The 20103-nt window shown below is 26.5% G+C and overlaps 2 protein-coding genes across 4 annotated transcripts; both read right to left on the bottom strand.

Annotated features, from left to right (window-relative positions):
* Positions 1 to 52: 52 nt before the first annotated feature.
* Positions 53 to 4334, bottom strand: LOC112697676 (homeobox protein ATH1). 3 transcript variants are annotated; one of them, XM_025750952.3, is made up of 6 exons: positions 3616 to 4206; positions 2906 to 2980; positions 1462 to 2702; positions 805 to 1157; positions 639 to 699; positions 53 to 415 (listed from the first exon to the last, which is right to left on the bottom strand). In XM_025750952.3, the coding sequence occupies exons 3-6, from the start codon at positions 2563 to 2565 to the stop codon at positions 251 to 253; spliced, it is 1683 nt and encodes a 560-aa protein (XP_025606737.1). In that variant the 5' UTR covers positions 2566 to 2702; positions 2906 to 2980; positions 3616 to 4206; the 3' UTR covers positions 53 to 250. The 3 variants fall into 3 exon arrangements, with proteins under 3 accessions (XP_025606737.1, XP_025606739.1, XP_072075486.1); XM_025750954.3 differs by lacking the exon at positions 2906 to 2980 and having other exon boundaries at positions 3616 to 4334; XM_072219385.1 differs by lacking the exons at positions 2906 to 2980; positions 3616 to 4206 and having other exon boundaries at positions 1462 to 2722.
* Positions 4335 to 14146: 9812 nt separating this feature from the next.
* On the bottom strand, positions 14147 to 15038 carry LOC112698322 (abscisic acid receptor PYL2). Its single transcript, XM_025751622.3, has one exon. The coding sequence runs from the start codon at positions 14895 to 14897 to the stop codon at positions 14337 to 14339; it is 561 nt and encodes a 186-aa protein (XP_025607407.1). The 5' UTR covers positions 14898 to 15038; the 3' UTR covers positions 14147 to 14336.
* Between the last annotated feature and the right edge of the window lie 5065 nt (positions 15039 to 20103).

The following is a 20103-nucleotide window of genomic DNA, read 5'->3' as shown; positions in this document are numbered from 1 at the left end:
AATTCTTTAATGAATAAAAAGTTTAGAATGAAAATAACTTGAAAAGATACTATTTGCTCAAGTCATTTTTTTGCATCAATTATAAGTGCATGAACAGTTAAAAAACCGGTATTAACATTTGACATCGATTATACGAAAGCACATTTTTTAGAACAACTATATCTCATTATGTAATAATATACCAAACTGGTGGCGAATCATGCACTAAAAATAAAATAAAAGTTTTGGTTGATCACATTGTTCTTCAACTTCAATTCATATTAAAGTAATGATTGTTCATGCTTAGCCTGCTTCTATGGCCATCTTCCATCCCTTCTTCGATTCGACAAGCCTTTCTTCTATTCATTTCGGCATACATTTCCTCAATCATAGGTTTCCATAACCGAACACGAGCATTTATGAACCAGTTAGATACCTGATCAACCAACAACAAATTCAGTTCAAAACACAGTCATATACCAAAATGTTCCTAACTGATTTTGATACTCTGTCCATTAAAATGTTTCACCTCTTTCAACTAATCAAATGTTTCTCGGAGCGCATTAGCATTTGTCCATGATAGTAAATTAAATTATCCTAAATTTTTCGTGTCGGAATATTACTCCCCAAAAGAAGTTTCTAGTAAGAGTAAGAAATACCTGACTTCTAGTTAATCCACTTTTTACAGCAAGTAAATGCTTTTCTGCATCTCTAGGATACCTGAAATCCATCACATCAATAGATTCAACTTGGGCAAGTTCTTCAATGGAGAGAAGAATATAATGATTTATTTATTTGATTATATAGTTGAGTATGGAAACTCACGGATGGAGGAAGTTCTGGAACATCCAAGCACGAAGAACTGAGACAGATTTTTCAGGCAATCCCCTTTGAGGCCTCCAGAGCTGATCTTTTCTTTTCAACTGCTGGATAGCCCATTGCTTTTGAATGAATGAAGTATCAACTGACCATTCCTTATCTTCCGAGCACGAGTCGCCAAAATTGGACCCTGTTGCAAGAATATGATTGCTGATCCTCTCCCTCAAGTCCTTGTATAGTACAGAAATTGTTTGGAGCGCAAAGTGTGCGTGTATGCACGGATCGAGCTCTGTTGCTGCGTGGAATGCCGATACAACAGTGTGTATCTCATCCAAACACTGACTGTATCGGCTGTCCACCTGCGAAAAATGATTAGTATCATCACTTTGGATACTTGACATGTTAGTACTTATCTAATCTAATCATAAATAATGAAAAACGGTTTCCTATTCGAATGAGCACACCTAATCCTCAAAAGATTAGTTCTTCTCACAAAATAATGCTTACAAATTAATGATTATTGGCAAAATTGTTTAACCATAAGGCCATAACAAAGTTAGTTTGTTTCTAGATTTTCAGGATTTAACACAACTTTATGTATGTATCTTCATTTCCATTTTCATAGAGTACTAAAAACTCATAAATTGAAGTTAGAATTGTTACCAGCTGTAAAAGTGTCAGCAACTGGGATTTGTTTGATTCAGCTGCATGTCTTTGCAATGGAGACTCTGCATGAGCTTCAAACATAGAAGAATTTGCATTTGAATTTGTTGCTGGTGTAGTCTTTTGTGCAAAACCTGATGTTGATTTATTTCCTCCAGCTCTATCACCAGCACCTAAATAATTCACCTCTTCTACATTCTCAATTGAATATGCTGCAATTTGAGCCAGTACCTCTTGAATTCCTACAAGGTACTTTGATCCAAGTATCACCGGCGAAAACCGGACATGTTTTTCAGAACCTAAACTCATAGACAGTTCCCTACTGCTGCAAGAACCTTTCTCCAATCCTGTCCTTGTTTCATTCATGCCACAGCTCACATCGGAGCAGCTAATCTCCGAGCACTGAGCTGCAGCCGGCGAAGTAGCAAGACTTAACGATAGCTCGTTGCTATAACTCGAAGAATTGTAAGCATGATTAGCCAAATTTGCAGCATTCAATGATGTCCATCCATTAGGATCAAGATTCCCTATGGATGCATATGGTACCAATCCACTTCCTTCAACCTCTGGTGCTTTTGGAAACTTGTTAAAGCTCCACTTACCATTACTAGGGACTTCATCGTAGCCACGATCGCCATAGAAAGTCGCCGGAAAAGGGCTTGAATTTGAAGTAGTATCATGCCAATTATTGAAGACATATTGTCCTAGTGCCTCAAATGAAGGCAACAAAGTTGCTGAATTCTCTAGATTTTCTTGAAGGCCAATTCTAGCAGCAAGAATGGTTGTGAGCGGAGAAGCCAGCGCGCCGTTCGGCTGCGTTCCTCCGGCTAAATTCTCATGAAACTCGCCATTTCCGGTCGCATTTGAGGTATCTCCTACTGTAGTCTTTCCTTGTGATGAAGTAACGAATGAATTAGAATTAAGAATACTTGAAGAATTTATGAAGCTATTACCATCAACACTTCCTTGGTCTAAATCAAGCATTGGAATTCCATTTATGATGTTGTTTTGGTTATTAAGATCAAATGAATAGCACTGAAGAAGTGGCTTTGGTGTAGGATTATGCTCCATGTTCAGTGAAGAACTGTAGAAATCATTCTCCATTGACAAAATCAGCTTGGCTAATGTGAAAAGATAGAAGCTCTTGGTTCTTCAATGGATCTTTCAGAACGACATCACTTCAGAAAAATGACATGAATACCCTCTTCATAGAAGAACCATCTTATCTTGAAAGATCCATGCTACAAACAAGAAAACAAAATTTGAATAAGAAATCAAGGAATAAGTAAAAAATATATATTTTGTTTGGCAGCATGTGAACTAGTTAAGCATCATTTCAAAAAGTTCATATAATGCAAGACAGTGAAAAGTGGGAATATTGATAAAAAATAATAATAAAAAAATCCCTTATTATGCAAAAAAATTAACAAGCTATATCTATCACCTGCCAAAGCAAGTTGAAGCAAATTAAATGAGACTTAACATAACTGAAATCTTCAAGAACTTGCCCTCCAAGAACCTTAAGAAGAAAAAGAGAGAGAGAGAGAGAGAGAGACATGAAAAATAAGCATTGTTTGATTCAGTTCCACATAAAGTTTCAATATGGCTGTAACATCATGAACTCTTTTAAACTTAAAAAGATTATTCATAACCAAAAAGCAGCATTACAATGCTAAAGAACAACTATTAAATTTGCTTTTAAAAAATGACATATAAAGCCAACATCAAAAGGTAGCAATGTAGCATTGTTTCATTCTGCATGAACATAAATAAAGCACTATTTTTTAAAAATCCAAATATAATCCCCAAAACAAAACAAAAAAAACATATTCTCATTTTTGCAGATCCCATCAAGAGATTCATTGTATTATAATACACAAAAACACGACCTCTCTAATCTCCTTGAACACATAAAAAACCTCAAATACATCTCATTTTCTGTCTTATCTTCCATCACTCAAACGAATGAGTTTTTATTAAAAAAAGGGTTAACCAGTAAGTAACCTTCTCAAGATTCAAGAACACCAAAAGCAAGAAAGATAAAAACTCCTTGTTTACAGGACCAAGTAAAACAATAATAATAATAATATTAAAGAGAATAAACAAACATTAAATATATAAAAAACATTAAAAAAAAAAAAAGAGATAAGGTACCTAAAGCACAAGCAAAATGCTCCTATGTGAGAGTGAGTGAGTGTTTCAGTGTTTGGAAATGACCGAAGAACAAGAGAGCATTAATTGAGAGAGATAGATAGATAGAGAGGCAAAGAAGAAGAACCACAGAAATGAGTAAAAACAAATAGAGAAAGAAAGAAAAAAAAGAAAAAGAAAAAGGGTAAGAGAGAACTATGGTGCAGTGTGCCACTCATTTCAGTTGCAGGCTTTAAGGGCCCCATTGTAATTTCCTCTTTCTCTTTCTATTTCTACCATCCCTTGTTATCATCTTCTGCTGCTTCATCACTGCCACCATCACCACAATCAAAATATCTGGATTCTCTCTGTTCAAACTCCTGTTCATGGCAGGCAGAGAAAGTGAGAAAGGAAAATAATAAGAAGAAAAGTTTCAAAAGAGAGGCTTCTTTTGTTGTTTGGTTTTTTAACTATTTAAAAACAAGAAGCTAATGTGACTAGAAAGGTGAAGAAAGGAGTTGTTGTTTTTATGGTTTTTAAGTCATTATGTTTTGTTTTCTCAAAGGGGTTAGAAATTGTCAAGCTTTCTCTTTGGAATGTAACAAGTAAAGGGACAAGGAAAGAAAGAGAGAGAGTGTGTGTTTAAATAGGGTTAATGTAGCTTTGTACTTTCTTGCTCATAGCCAGACACACAGAGACCAAAGAGAGAACACATTTCAATTTGGTGATGTAAGCATAAACACACTCTCATCACACAACTCAACTTCTTTATTATTTATTGCTTCTCTTCAATCCTTCACCCAACTTATGACAAATCATTTGTGTTAGACTAACTTTAGTTGGTTTATGGTTTTCCAAACTTTAATTATTTTTGAGACATTTTTTGTCACCTTTTTTTTTATATTAGGTAATAAGATTACCTTTTCTTTTAATTTGTCCCTAATAATAATGTAATTTTTTAGAAAGAAGATAAATATAGTATATTAATTGGAATTTGTCTTTTGTTTGAAAATAATTCTATCTATTCATATACTTCTTTTGTTAGTAGCTTGGGTCTTGTGAGATATATATATATTATTACTCCAAATATTAAATATGAGGGATGTTCTTGCATGGCCATATACTCTGAATACATGGCATAACTGGAAGCACTACTTTTATTTTCATTGTGGAAAGTGGGAAAAGCAACAGGGTTTATTAGGTGACCTTCATGAAATATTTTGGTGCGTTAGATTAAATAATATTTGGATTGTAAAGGAACAGTTAAAGTCAGAAAGTAGAACCAATGGAGAAATCATTATATTATTATACAACATGTTGCATTTTTTTTAACTGGGATTGAAATTTAATTTCGAGATCTTTAGATGAAACTGAAAAATTATAGCATTTGAATTATGGTTCGTTGATTATAATACGTTGCATTCTTGCGTCAAATATACTAATGTAGTACTGCATTATTCTAGTATTCATATACTTGCCTATTCTCTCTTTTATTTTTTATTTTCAAAAAATATCAATTTCAAAATGATTATATTTATTAGCATTTAATAATTAACTATGATAAAATTTGTCAATAATAATAATATTTTATATTATATCTTTTTAATAATTATAATGATTCTTTTTTATATCTCTATAAGTATTATATATAGAATGTTTTATTTATAATGCATTACATAGATCACGTTTTATCTCGAATTGTTATTATTGATTTGGATGCTAATTATATAGATGTACGAATTCAATAGAATAAAGGTATTGAATTTTATTTTGCTGAAAGATGATTAAATCTTCTTATATACCATGACAAATTTAATAGAATGTGGGTGAAGTTATCTTTTAAAAATAAGTTAAATTTATCAGTGAGGTAACTATGATTATTCTTATTTTGCCATATTATATGAATAACAAATGATAGAATATATTTAACAAGAAGATGGTATGAATTTATACAAATTTTACATATTTAATTTGGTTAAACTATTTTTATTAGTTGTCATTATAAAATTGATTCTAATGTATATGCATCTAAGATAAAAAATTAAATACCATAGATATTATTTAAATAATTTAATCCTAATATTAGGATTTAATTAGTTTATATAATTTTAAAAAAATTTAAAAGTTAATATTATTTTATTAATTAAGTCTATTTAATTTATATATGAAATATTTAATTTTTAGTTTTATTTTTTATTATTTATGAGTTTATTTTATCAGTAATATATCTAAATAATTTTGTGAAAAATGCTGCTAATATGATAGTATGTCATATAATTTTGATACACATTCAATATACCAATAATTAAAAGTTAAATCATTAAAAATAATAATTGTATTTCTTTGTCAATAATAATAAACGTATATAAAAAAAGAAAGCTATCAAATACGTTTTTATATAATATTTTACATATATTAATATATTATATAATATTCATAACCAATATTATTTAATGAATGTGGATATTAATATCTTATTATAAAAAAAGATAATATTTATATATTATTAAAATTAAAATGTGTGTATTAATAATTTAAATCAATTAATAGTAGAAACATATATAATTATATTATTAAAAAATATAATATTTTAATTTAATATTAATTATATTAAATATAAATTATACAAATTATATTATAATTATACGTCATTATTTATTTTTAGATTAGAGAATTAAATTATTATATTATTAATTAATAGTTTGTTTAATTTAAGGTACTATTTTAAGATTTTATTTTTTGATATATTAGGTATAATTTTATTTTAATGTTCTCTATTATATCATTAACTAAAATACTATTTTTTAATCTTAAAACATTATACTTATGAAAAGAACGTGTATTTTGTTAAGTTAAAATGTATGTATAATGCTTTAAATTAATTAATGGACAAATTATCGAAATAAATTGTTTGGAAATCAATATTACCAAAATATAATATTTGAACAATGAAGACGTAAATGTAATTTTTATAATTCTATAAAAACTGCAAAAAAGGTATAATGGATTAGGAATTACACCTAAACTGCTACAAAGGTGTAATAGTTTACGTTAAAATAACGTGCAAGTAGAAATTGCTATATTTTGTAGTAATTTTTGAATGAGCTGAACTAAGAAAAAATCACGATACTCGTATAACGATTTCTTCACAAATGCAACATTAAAAAAATCGTGGTACCCTATAATGGTTTACAAATATTGGTTTCAAATAATTTATTTTCAAATAATATTGTTCAAATGTTGTGTAGAAATATAATTGATTATATTACTAGGAGAAACGTAATAATCTAATTTGTTACTAATTATACTAAATTTAAATTATATAAATTATACTACAACTATACATAATTATAATTATTTGTTATTAAATACAAAAATAAATTATTATATTATTAATTAATATTTTTTTAATCATAAAAATATTATAATTAAATATATAAACTTGCTTTAAGAGATAAATATATTAATTTGTTAAACAGAATTTTTAAATTAACTTTTGATAATAAAATAATATTTTTTTTTCTTTGTTGGAAGTCCATGGTTAGTTTATGGTTAGTTTAGACATTTATTTTGAGATTTATTTTTGATATATTGAGTATGATTTTATTTTGTTGGTTTTTTTTTTACTATCTATGCATCAACATTTTCGAAGCATACAACTATTAAGAAAAAAAAGAATATTTTTAATAATATTAAATATTTTCAAAATTTATTTTATACAAAATCACAAATAAATAACTTCTCGGTATGACTATAAATAATCCTTAAATAGAATGTATATTAGTTGAATTATTACAATTAAAAAAAAATTAAAACCCATATAAGACATTGAAGGTATAATCAATTTATTATTATTATTATTATTATTATTATTATTATTATTATTATTATTATTATTATTATTATTATTATTATTATTATTATTATAAATTGTAAAAAATATAATTTTTTATATAATTAAATATGTTTATGGTAATTTTTTAAAATATATTTTAGATATAAATTTAAAGAAATAAATATTTATGTGCATTACATGGGTACATATATTAGTATGTATAGATATAAAAAATTTTCTTCATTGTAATGTTTAAAAAAAAATGGACTTTGTTACATTAGTATATACTATGCTGAAGCATTGTGGATTACTGCTGAAAAAGCTTTACATTTTTATAATAGAAAAGTTTTGTTTTTATATTTATATCTTTAGCTAAATCGTTTTCTCCGAAGCATATGATGAGAAAGGAAATTGTTAACGAAGAATAATGTCTCAACATTTTTTTATTTAAAAGATAATTAAACTCAAATAATCTTATTTGAAGATTATAGTTTATTTTAGAGTAATATATATTATATGTATTATCTCTGCATTGTGTACATTACTTTTGTATATTTTTCATTTTTATTTTTTAGAGTAATTGATAAAAATTTATCTTGTATACCATAAATAAAAAATATACAAAAGATATACATATAATTTTTTTATATAACATGGTATTAAAATTTTTATAACTTAAAATATAAATAAATTATATTATTATAATTCTTATTACTCTAGTATATATTTTTTCAATCAATTATGTTAAGCATACACAAAATATCATATCAGTCACTCAATACAAAAATATGTATTTAATATCTCATAGTTATATTTATTTGATTACTGTAAATAAGTTTGATTATTAGTCTATCGCAAATTTAATTATTTTACTATTTTATGTTTGATTATTTTCGTAACTGATTATTTAATAACTATATGTATGAATCAATATGTATAAATATATAAATACATATATAATAGTTAATTTATTGATTGATTTTTAATATATTTAGTATACATTTAGTACTTTTATTTTTCAATTTGGTTACGTTTTTATGCAAATATTAAAATTATTATTCCTTAAAACCTTGTAGTATGGTATTATTATATGGCCAAGAGGCCATTGTATGAAGAAAATAAACTAAATAGAAATGTATAATACATTTTAAAAAATTAATAAAATAATATATTTTACTAGATAAACATCTAATTATCTATAAAAAGAGATCTTCATTCTCTTCAAGATTTTTTCCCTCCGCTATTATATCTATATATGTCTGACCTTCATATTTTGCATGTGTCATATTAGCTCTTCTATTTTTTATTAATTATTTTAATCATCCGAAAAGTGACATGTAATAATGAATCAAAAGTATAAGAGCAAAGAATTATTATCTTTGCATGAGAATTTCCAAGTATTTTTCTGGTTATATTCTGAATGCTGTCTCTGATATTGGTGTTTGTTAGACAAGGGAAATTACAATAACTTAGAAAGAAAGGAAAGGGAGAAAAATGATTATAATAAGGTCTATGCCTTTATAAAATCTAGTATAAAGTATTAAAAGCTTAGTCTTTATTTGGATCAGTATAGACAGAGAAGAAAGAAATGAGGAAGAAAATTGGTAGAAAAAGGATTTTTTTTTTTTTGGTTGAGAAAAAAAAAATGAGAGAAGAAAAATAGTGTGCCCACATGAAAAGTTATTGTCTACTATCAAATGAAGAGAAAATGGGTAAATACTTATCATCACAGCCCTGTACCTTTATAATATTTTTGTTCTTGATAACAAACAATTAATACAAAAATTATTTTAATTTAGATAAAGTATATTTTTTGTTTTTTAAATTTGTTAGAAAATTTAAAAATATTCGTAAGTTTTAAATATATTCTTAATAGCTAAAATTTTAAAAAATTTAGAACCAATCTAACATTAATATATAACAATTATGTCTGATTTGTTTGTGTTGAAGGTAGTTATTGTGAAGTTGTTACTAAATTAATTCTAAAATTTTTGAAAAATTAACCATTAGAGATATATTTGATACAAATAAATTTTTTTAAATAAAATAAAATTTAGGAATATTTTTAAAATTTTTAACAAATTTAAAAGACAAAAAATATACTTTATCTTTTTAATTTTAATATAATTATATATTTTTTTCCTTTTCTCACTTTTTGCTTTGTTTTTCTTCATTTTCTTTGTTGTTATTTTCTTTCTATATCCAAACATTGGGTTATTGAACAATTATTTTTGTTTTGTTTACATTGGAATTCAAAAGCTCTGAAGGGGAAGGAAATCTAACGTGAAATCTAATGTTATCATATGAGTCCTTTTTTATGATGATAGAATAAATGTCACCGGTGAAAAAAAGGGGGGTAATTGTCACTAAATTCCCCACTTTCTTTTTGTGGAGAAGATCTAAGGAAACTATTATTACTTTTTTGACTTTTCCATTATCATCTCTTCCGGTTCTTTCGGTCAGTGTTGTTTGGTTGGTTGGTTCATTAAATAAAATAATGAACTGATCTTACAAGACATGAAGACAAAGATCATGATGCATATGATATGGGCCATGTATAAACCTTTTACTATGATAGGCCATTAACTGGATCAGTGTGTCAGAAAAATGCTACCCATTTCTCATAAATGACAAAACCATATCTATGATATGTGGGCCTCATGATTGAAAAAAAGATGTGGGCCTAACTTTGAGCCTTATTTTTAAGTTCTATTACTTTACATCCATTAGCATAATTAACTAATTATAAGAATGTTTAAAGTATTATGTGTATAAATATATAATGTGGATAAATTTGTGATGTTATATAATACTTAGAATTGTCTACTAAAAAAAAAAATTTTTTTTTTCGGTCTTTAAACATTTATTCGATAGACATTGTGCTCCCTAATAATTATAAAAATATAAATTGGTCCCTATCCATTTTCGTATTTGTTCAATCCATTTCCTAAAATCAGTTAACACTCATGTGTTAGGTAACGTTTCTTTCGTAATAGGAACAAATCACTCACTAAACTCTTCAATCATCTCCTTCCTTTAAAACTCTTTCTTCCTCTTCTCCTCCCTCTTCTCCACCGCCGCCACCGCACTCATACTTCTCCCTCTCCCTCCAATCCTCTCTCTTTGCCACCGCACCGCATTTTTTTTTACTTTCTCATTTTTCTACATCATTCACCACTACCATAATCACAATAACAACATCATGAGTTTCATTTATTTTAACATTCAAATTTTACTCTCTTTTTTTAATCTTTATTTTGCTGGTAATTTTTTCGAAAAATAAATAGATTTTTTCCTCCAAGTGACCAAGATATTTATTTAGTGTGATTATGTTTTTGTTTTTGAATTTTTAGATTTTTATGATAATATTATTGATGACGATAATGATTGTGATGAGCATGAAAAGAAGTGAATACTGTGATTCGATGATGATTGCTGGTGGTGATGATTTTCATGATGATTCCAGAGAGGTGAGGCGAATTGAGGGTGTTAGGTGGGGGGTGTTAGGATTTTGGAGTTGAGACAAGCAATGGAAAAGAGGGAGAAGAGGAGGGAGAGAGAGTTTCAGAAGGAGAGGGAGGAGGCGATGGCAGAGAGGGAGCGGGTAAAGCAGAGGAGAGAGATGATTAATGAACTTAGGAGGCGATTTGTCCCTATTACAAAAAAGACAAAGCCACATAGACACAGTTATCTGATACGTTAATGTTGACCTGATGTCAACTTATTTTAGGGACTGGATTGAACAAATACAAAAATAAATGAGAATCGATTTATGCTTTTATAATTGTTAGAGACGCAATGTCTATCAAATAAATGGTTAAGAATCGAAAAGGACTTTTACTAAAAAAAAATAATAATAATTCAACCTTAAATAAACTTAGCATAATCTTAAAACTCTCTGCCCTCCTCCGAACAAAGTTTTGCATAATATAAAAAAAAGTTGAGAGCTAACATTGCAGTTAATATTCAACTTAACAAAAAGAATATTCAAAATTTTTAAAATAAAAATATCTGAAACTCAATTAAAAAAATCAAAATTTAAATTCAATAAAAGTTTATTTTTTAGTAGACTTCATAATAAACTTGTTTGATAATTTGTTATAAGATTGGCAAAAATTGACTGCTATAATATTGATTCTCTAATATTGCATCTTTTCTTTAATTTATAAACGAGAATTTTATTTTGTTTGATTAATATTTAAAAGCAATAACCAAAGTACATTAGATTGGTACACCAATGTTTTGTGTGGGTGAGATAATTTTAAAAGGTAATGTAATTTTTCAGGGCATTTAATTGATTTCACATAAAATACTTCGTTGGAATAATAATTTCAAATGAACTTAGAAATTCTAAGAATTCTTTATGAGGTTATTATATATACCTAAAGTATGCATCAGAGAGAATTTTGAAATTACCTATTTCCTTCTCTTTTCAATATCCTAAAACTTCCCACCACTTGTTACTGGTTGTCACCCACCGGTATCATCTGATCTGACGGAACTCATAAATTTCGAATCAAATAATGTCAATTTTGGATATATTATTAAAGTTTTTTTTTTAATTTTAGTCTTAATAAAGAGCTTTTTTTAGTTATTTTTTTATGGTATTTTTTAGTTTGACAAATTAAGAAATAATTTATCACAAAATTTATGCTTTATTTAAAGATTTACCATATGTTAATAGGTTATTGTATGCACAAAGTGATTATTATTTGAGTGAACAAATAAATTAATGAAAAAAAGATAAATTGATCCTTGATTTTTCAATTTACGAATATTTAAGTCTCTGAAAATTTAAAAATACATTTAAATTTTTAATCTTTTTAAATTTTGGACATATCAATTTCTAAGTCTAATTTATCTAATTTTAAAAACTCTCTCATGTATACATTCATATCAACCAAGTCAATACAACAGAAGTTACGTTTGATTTTTTTTGAACCTGACACACTTAAATGAACATAAAAAATCAATATATCTAAGTTTAAAAGAATAAAAAATTTAAATATTTTTTCAAATTTTTAAAAACTTAAATACCAAATTAAAAGGATAAGGAACCATTTATCCTTTTTTCTAAACTAATTATTCAACCAAAGTTATTATTATCATTTTTTTGGGTAATGAGTTAGCTTTGTCTTAGTCTTCCTATGTAAGGCATTGTCCATCTTGGTGAAACCCAAGGAAGAATAGTTCAAGCCCATTTACAGTAGCATTTTTTGTTGGTAACTTAAAAGAATAAAAAGTTTGGATAGTATTCCTACAATTATAAAACCTTAATTACCGATAACACGAGGCTCAATCAATAACGTGGACTTTAATTTAATCAGTCTTAAAAAAAAATAGGGAGCATAGGAGCGATGGAATATTGAATTATTAGCCTGTTACTCAGTTAGCATAGCTTGAAATCAATAAATAATTAATCATAGATACTCTCATTCACATGTTATCAAATGATGGGAAATAAATCATCTTACTTTTTCTTTAATGTTATTGCCTCACGTACATTTTCTAAAAATATTTAACAACATCAATTTGAAAAAAAAATGAAAAAAAAATTCATTCTGCAAATTATAATCACAAATCATCACAATTTTTTTTAATGTGGTCTTTGCTGTTGACTTTTGACATTTAGTGGCACAAAAAGTCTTTAACTAACTAATTAATCTAGCTCATTAACATTATCATTTTTTAGTTTGGACTATTGAATTTGAAAATACTGTGAAAAATAAAAAATAATATTAAAAAAATAAGTGAAAAAGAAAAAAAGAAAAAGGAGGGCCCCAATGGGAAAACTACTCATTAATTTAACATTTGTGTCAATAATATACTATATATTATTTGAATAAATGATTCAAATAACTAGTACTAAATTTTTATTGGGTAAACTGAAAATATTTTTATATTAATATAAATTTTCGAATTCAAGTACTTGAAAGCCCAAAAAAGTTACAACCTAGAAGCCCATTAATTAATACTGCTATAGTACCGTGCAAATGCAAGCACATTGCATGGCACCTTTCCAAAGTGAGTGTCAAATTATTTTTTGGTGGGATCACAAATAAGTTATACCCTAGAAGCTAGAAGCCCATTAAATAATACAACTATGCTAATGCAATCACATTGCATGTCACATTTCCAAAGTGATGGTCAAATTAGTTTTTGGTGGGATCACAAATATGAAATATCTATCAATTTAATAGATCATACTCAACATTATGATTCTTCTTCCTCATCTCACACTCAATTACTTTATTGAGTGGAAAGAAGGCGAAATATAATAATATTCAACCATTCATCCCCACCCTATAAGGGTGTAATGCAAAGCAAAAACCCTATATTTCAAAATTGCAGCAATGCCAATGAAAAAAAAACCGGTGCAATATACATGTTAAAATATAAAATATATATTAAAAAATATATTAGAGAAGTGCTAGGTAAACAATAATTATCTTGAACAACATGAACAATCACCAATTAAATACAAGTACATTATACCCTAATTTAATGTTACTTATTAAATTTACTCTTTTAATCCTATTAATTCACATTATTCACAAATTATTCAAAAATATTATTAGTTACCTATACTTTTCTTATTAAAAATAAGTTAAACATCACACATATTTATATATAAATATATGCTGATTAATTTGGTAGTTAATTTTTACAATGTACATTAAAAAAAAAGCTTAGTTATGTAACCAAATTCAAGAAATGGTATAAAGCTAAGTAAAACTATATATTGCTGTTTTTTCCATGAAGAAGAATTAAAAGGGGAGACAGAAACAATAGAAAATTGCAGGAATGACCTTGCATTAATTTATGCTAACGAACCTATATGAACTCAGAAATTCTAAAATAAAACTAAATTAAAAACCTTTTATTATTATTGTCGACGCAATAATATTTGTCAACTAGCCATGGCAACCACACCAAGTTTCTGAAGGTTGAGCTTAACAACGGTATCAACAAACATCTTGGTATCTTCTTCGGTGTTCCCTTGTGGTATATCCACAATATAAGACTCCAAAACAATTGTATAAGCCCTGTTTCCTACGTTGAATTCGTTCACCGACGTTACCGAGCGGTAGTTTTGGAGGCGATGTTCGCCTCCAACTACCTTAAAGCTCAGTATGTGGAGGTCATCGTCTAAAATTTCGAGCCTCTCAGTACTGGTTGATGCTGGGAGGCCCGAAACGACGGTGACCTCCCTGATGCTGCCAACGCCGCCATCTCCTCTCATATTGCACCCCTTTATGAAGTGCTTGTACTTCTGGGGATTCTCGAAGCTTCGGACGAACGGCCATACCGCGTTCGCCGAAGCTTCGATCCGGTAGGTTATTATCGAAGTGCAGGTGTTTGGGGAGGGATCATTGAAAATGTGATATTTTTTTATGATTGGGTCAAGTTCAGCCAATTCTTCTTGTGTTAGAGCTTGCAAATTAGGGTAGTATATTTCTGAAGAGGCCATTATTTTTTTGTGGGTGTAATTATCATGAAGAAGAACAATGTGAAGAAAAAAAGGGAGGTGAGAATTGAAGAAAAGCTAACAGAGGAAGAGGTTTAGTATTAGCATGTGATATTTTGATATGAATAGTGGACAAAACATTCATATGATATGAAAAAACAACACATGAGGATGTGAATATGCTTATTAATATTATTTATCTTTTAGGCGAGTTGTCATATTTTAATTTATTTTATTTTTACGTTTTTATTTGGACGTATATGCCCTGGGCAGTTCAATTTTAATATTTTATTTATATATCACCCCAAGATTACGTCACTATGTTTTGTAGTCTCAATAGATTTTATATGTCATCATTTTAATGTGGATCTTTTTAATAAATAATTTAAAAATATTAGTTAAAATTTTAATGATATATATATAAATTAAATATTTAAAGTGCTACATTGTTTTTAATATATTTATTTAAAAAATAATACTATATATTTAAATTTTTTATTAATTAAGTTTAATTAAATTAGTCTAATATAACAAAAATAAATTATGACTAATATTATTTTAAGTTTTATTATTTAGTTTAGTTAAATTTAATTTATAAAAAGATATGAATGTGTAATATTATTGTTATTTAAAAATTATTAACTAATAATAACATGAAATTAGAAAATGTTGTAGATTTTTATATATATTTGCTTACTTGTTAAGTAAGGGGGGATTTAAAGGTTGGAGTTTGGACCAAGACTTTAGGTATATGAGGAAAGGGCTTAGCTATGAAATGAAAGAAAGTTAAGTAAATATTTTTATTGATTTGTGTTTGCATGGACACCTTTGTCTTGTGGTGGTTTGAAGCTGATTCGGTGGTACTTTTAAGGCATAATTCTTTTCCTTTTTTAGGGTCTACCATTTAAACTAAACTCTGCGTCTTGTTGACTTTTACACTTTCCATTTATTCTTAATCTCATTTCTTTTCGTAGAAGTGAATGGATACTGGATATGTGAAAGATAAGGGATAACATTATTTATTAATATATTTCATTTTTCTTTTTATTATTATTATTATTATTATGCAATTGAGCAATTCCATGCCTGTACCTTTGTGCGTGCTTCACAACCTATTTATTCATAACGGTGGATAATAATATATAGTTGTTTCACAACCTATTTATTCCATACCACTTATTTGAACTATTTATAAAATTAATTTTTATTTAACCGTGGAAGTATAAAAGTTGACTTTGCTTATACTTTTATTTATATTACTTATCCCAAATTGAAATAAAAATGGAGAATTATATACTTCTATATATATGTGTGTGTGTAATTTTTAAAAATAAAATATTGTGTTTGAATATTTAATTGATGATTGTATTTCCATGTTTTTTAATTTTCAATTGTCACCCAACGAAGGAATTATGATTTTCTCATCTCTCAATAGTCAATAACATTTCTAAATGAATTTATATGCATTAATTAATATGTAGAACTAATAAATGATAAAATTATTTACATATTTATTTATTATATATTACCAAAATTGGATTTTTTTTAATTAATAACATAATTGATGTGGCATGTTCTTTAAAGTATTTCCTGAGTTATTATTTTATTTAATTTAATTAATTAATTAATTAAATTGTGATAAATATTAAATTTTTAATATTTTATTTGACCACATTAACTATAACTAATGAATTACATTAATTATTTGATTTGACTAGAATAAATGAGTTAATTTTATTTTAATTTGTATTAATTTTTTGTCTTAAATATTTTTATTAATAATTTATAAAAGTGTTATAATTAATTATTTATTTAATTTGATTGAGATAAATATCAAATTATTTAATAATTTATTAGACCATATTAATTATAAGTAATCAATTATATTAATGATTTGATTTGATTAGAATAATTAATTACATAGTTATTTCAGCATAACTGCATAAGTAATTACATATTAAACATATGACATACTCCTATAAATTTTTTTAACCCCTTTATGAGGATTAATTATTTTTATGACAATCAGTAAAACTAATTATTTTGTATAATCAATATTTTAAGACCAAACTATTTTAAAAATAGTACTAGACATGAAGGATACTTTTTATTAACTACAATAATATAAATTTTTTAATTATTGATCATTTAAGTTACTTAAATTTTAACATTATTATGTATCATGTGTAGATTAAGATTAACCATGTGAGATAATGGAATTATAGACAGTTATATTTATTTGATGTAGATAAAACTTTACAATTTTATGACAAAATTGTAAAAAATTATCTTCTAATATTTTTAGCAACTAAAATAGATACTTCTTTGTTAGTTAAAAGAAAAAGAATAATTATAGGAGAACTAAATTTTTTATGAGTTAAAACAATAGTATCAATTACATTAGCTTTTGTAACACATCTAAAAAAAATATATTTAATAAAGTTATTATAGTTGTGTATTATAGAGAAGGGATTTTGAATTTATTTATGATATCGGGTATGATAATAATATTTTTTTGGAGTTTGATTTTGGTTGAAATTCACTCAAAACGTAAAATGTACTAAATTTTAATAAAAATTTAATTGCATCTTTACTTATTCATAATAGAAGAATAGGGTATATACTTAAGGTTTAAATTATTACTAAAGGTTTCATATTCAAAATTTAACTGAATTACTCTCAAAGAATGTTGTTAGCGAGAATAAAACTCATAATTAAAAGAAGACTCTTTAGTTAGTAGGTATTATTATCAAACACTTGATAAATGTTTGAGTGATTTCTTTTTTTTTTACACATAACAAATATTTGTTTTTAAAAAAAATGATTGTATTAGATGGACAAAATTAACTTTTATTTTTGAATAATTAATGGTTGTTTTTGTGATGGAATGGTTTATCACCTTTAATTATTTTTGGGAGATTTTTTTGTAGTTTCAGTTTGAGTTAGCAGCATAAAAGAAAAAACTCTGGTAATATTGAAGGAGACAGAAGGGTAGGATTGGATAAAAAAATAACTGATAAGGTAAGAAATAGTAAAATGAAGAGAGTAGTCGCAATCGTAGAAAAGAGACTGGATGTAGATTTGCGCAAATAATGTGACAAGTCTAACAAACTCTTTGAAAATTTTTAATTTTTAAGAGTAGTTTATAAAAATTAATTTTTAAAAAATTATTTTTTAAAAATTATAATATTTATACTTAATAGATTAAATTAAAAATAAATTTTAATAAATACAAACAATAATATATATATTTAATAAAATAACTTTTAAAATTTAAAAAATATTATAATAAATATTAACATAAAAATTAAATTTAAATATTAATTAATATATAAAATTATATTAATTTTTTCAATTTTAATAAACATAAATTATATTTAAAAAATTTTATCTTAAATATTTTCAAAAATACTTCTATTTTTTTTAATTTATAAATATAAATATATAATTTTTTTAATTTATCAAATATAAAATAAAAAGTTTATACTTTTTAAAAATATAAACATCTCATAATTTTTTTTTATCAAACTAAGTGGCTATGGCGTATGGTCTATGTATGGTGGTCTATGGCTCACTTTGCAGTATGCACGATTCCCTCCCTCACTTGCCTCCTTAACTTGGACCACATGCACCCACCATTTTATTGTCTGTTTTTTATTTTTTATTTGTTATTTTTGTTAGAAATAAGAGATTTAATTGGAGAAAGAATTTGTGCATTATTGAATAGTGGATTTAAGTTATCTACAATGATACAATATAAAAAAATATTTATAAATACTAAGCGAATTATAATAATAAAGACGTAATCTCCTATAATAAATATTCAGATATACTAAATAATACTAATTGATTCTAATTATATTCTAACATCCCCTCAAACTCAAGTGACAACTTGACTTTGAAATTTATTTAAAACAACGAAATAAAGAGAAAAAAATTGCATAAACTCATAAAACGTGTGCAGACGAAACTGCCAGAAGAAAGCGCAGACGGAATTGCGGCTTGTCTGAAGGAAGCGCAGATGGAACTGCCGCTCTGAAGGAAGCGCAGACGGAACTGATGCTCTCTGAAGGAAGTGCAGACGAAACTGCCAGAAAGAAACGCAGACGGAACTGCCACAAGGAAACACAGACAAAACGCAAACGGAACTGCTACGAGAAAACACAGACGAAACTACCACGAGAGAATACAAACAAAACTGCCACCAGAGAAGACAAACGAAACTGTCACGAGAGAACGCAGACGGAACTGCCACGGGAGAACGTAGACGGAACTGTCGAAAGAGAGCAAAAACGATTTTCTTCATGAGAAGAGAAAAATAGCGGATGACATTGGTGTTTGAACATTCGACTTGAAAAGACACAAGATGAAGAGAATAGGCTAGTCGGTGAGGTGAAAAAGCATCATAGCGGTGACAAAAAAAAAGAAGAATGTCATAAAAAAAATACAAAAACTGCGGTGATTTCACCGCAAATAAAATAACCAATCCTCTTCAACGAAGATACCATGGCTCTGATACCATGTTAGAAACAAGAGATTAAACTATAAAAAAAGATTTGTGCATTATTGAGTGTATTCAAGTTGTCTATTCAAGTTGTCTAGAATGATACAATATAAAAGAATATTTATAGGTACTAAGAGAATTGTAACTAATTGATCCTAATTATATTCTAACAATTTTTACCCTCCAAAAAATAACTTTGCAAATAAGTAAAACTATATGTTGTCTATGTGATTTCTACATGAAAGAGTATCTAAATATTAAATTTATTTATAAACAAATTTGTTTTTATTTTAAATTTTTATTGATAGTATAAATAATAATTTGATCATCTTTTATAAGTATAAATTTAATTTTATTTATTTGTAAAATAATTATCAATCTGAGCATTTATGAATAAAATAATAATTTACTCAATAAATATGATATTAGATGTATCATTCTTTATTTTTTTCTTTTAAAAAAAATTGGTTTCTAATAACAAATATTAAGGTTGGGAAGAAAAATATACAGCAAAGGTACATACATTAGAAAAATTTGGTTTTTATTTTGATTTCTAATAATTTGCGTCCTATTTTTTATCTATTAGATAAATATTATTATTAGCCAATAAATCGTAGCTTATATGATACGTGTTCTCCTTTTTTACTTAGAAATCTCGAATTCAAATCTCAACTGATGTAACAAAAAAAAACACGTATTCTTATC

Source organism: Arachis hypogaea, chromosome 16 (assembly GCF_003086295.3).
Source record: "Arachis hypogaea cultivar Tifrunner chromosome 16, arahy.Tifrunner.gnm2.J5K5, whole genome shotgun sequence".
Classification (NCBI taxonomy): Eukaryota; Viridiplantae; Streptophyta; class Magnoliopsida; order Fabales; family Fabaceae; genus Arachis; species Arachis hypogaea.
Note: the sequence above shows the minus strand (reverse complement) of the source record. Positions and strands in the feature narration are given on the sequence as shown.

What these genes read in the sequence shown, in the direction of transcription:
- LOC112697676 (XM_025750954.3), bottom strand. Translation starts at nt 2,565, where the DNA reads ATGGAGAATGATTTCTACAGTTCTTCACTGAACATGGAGCATAATCCT. An exon ending in TTCCAGAACTTCCTCCATCC is followed by an intron (nt 700 to 804) that starts GTGAGTTTCCAT and finishes GATGGATTTCAG; the next exon opens with GTATCCTAGAGATGCAGAAA. An exon ending in GTGGATTAACTAGAAGTCAG is followed by an intron (nt 416 to 638) that starts GTATTTCTTACT and finishes TTGGTTGATCAG; the next exon opens with GTATCTAACTGGTTCATAAA.
- LOC112698322 (XM_025751622.3), bottom strand. Translation starts at nt 14,897, where the DNA reads ATGGCCTCTTCAGAAATATACTACCCTAATTTGCAAGCTCTAACACAA.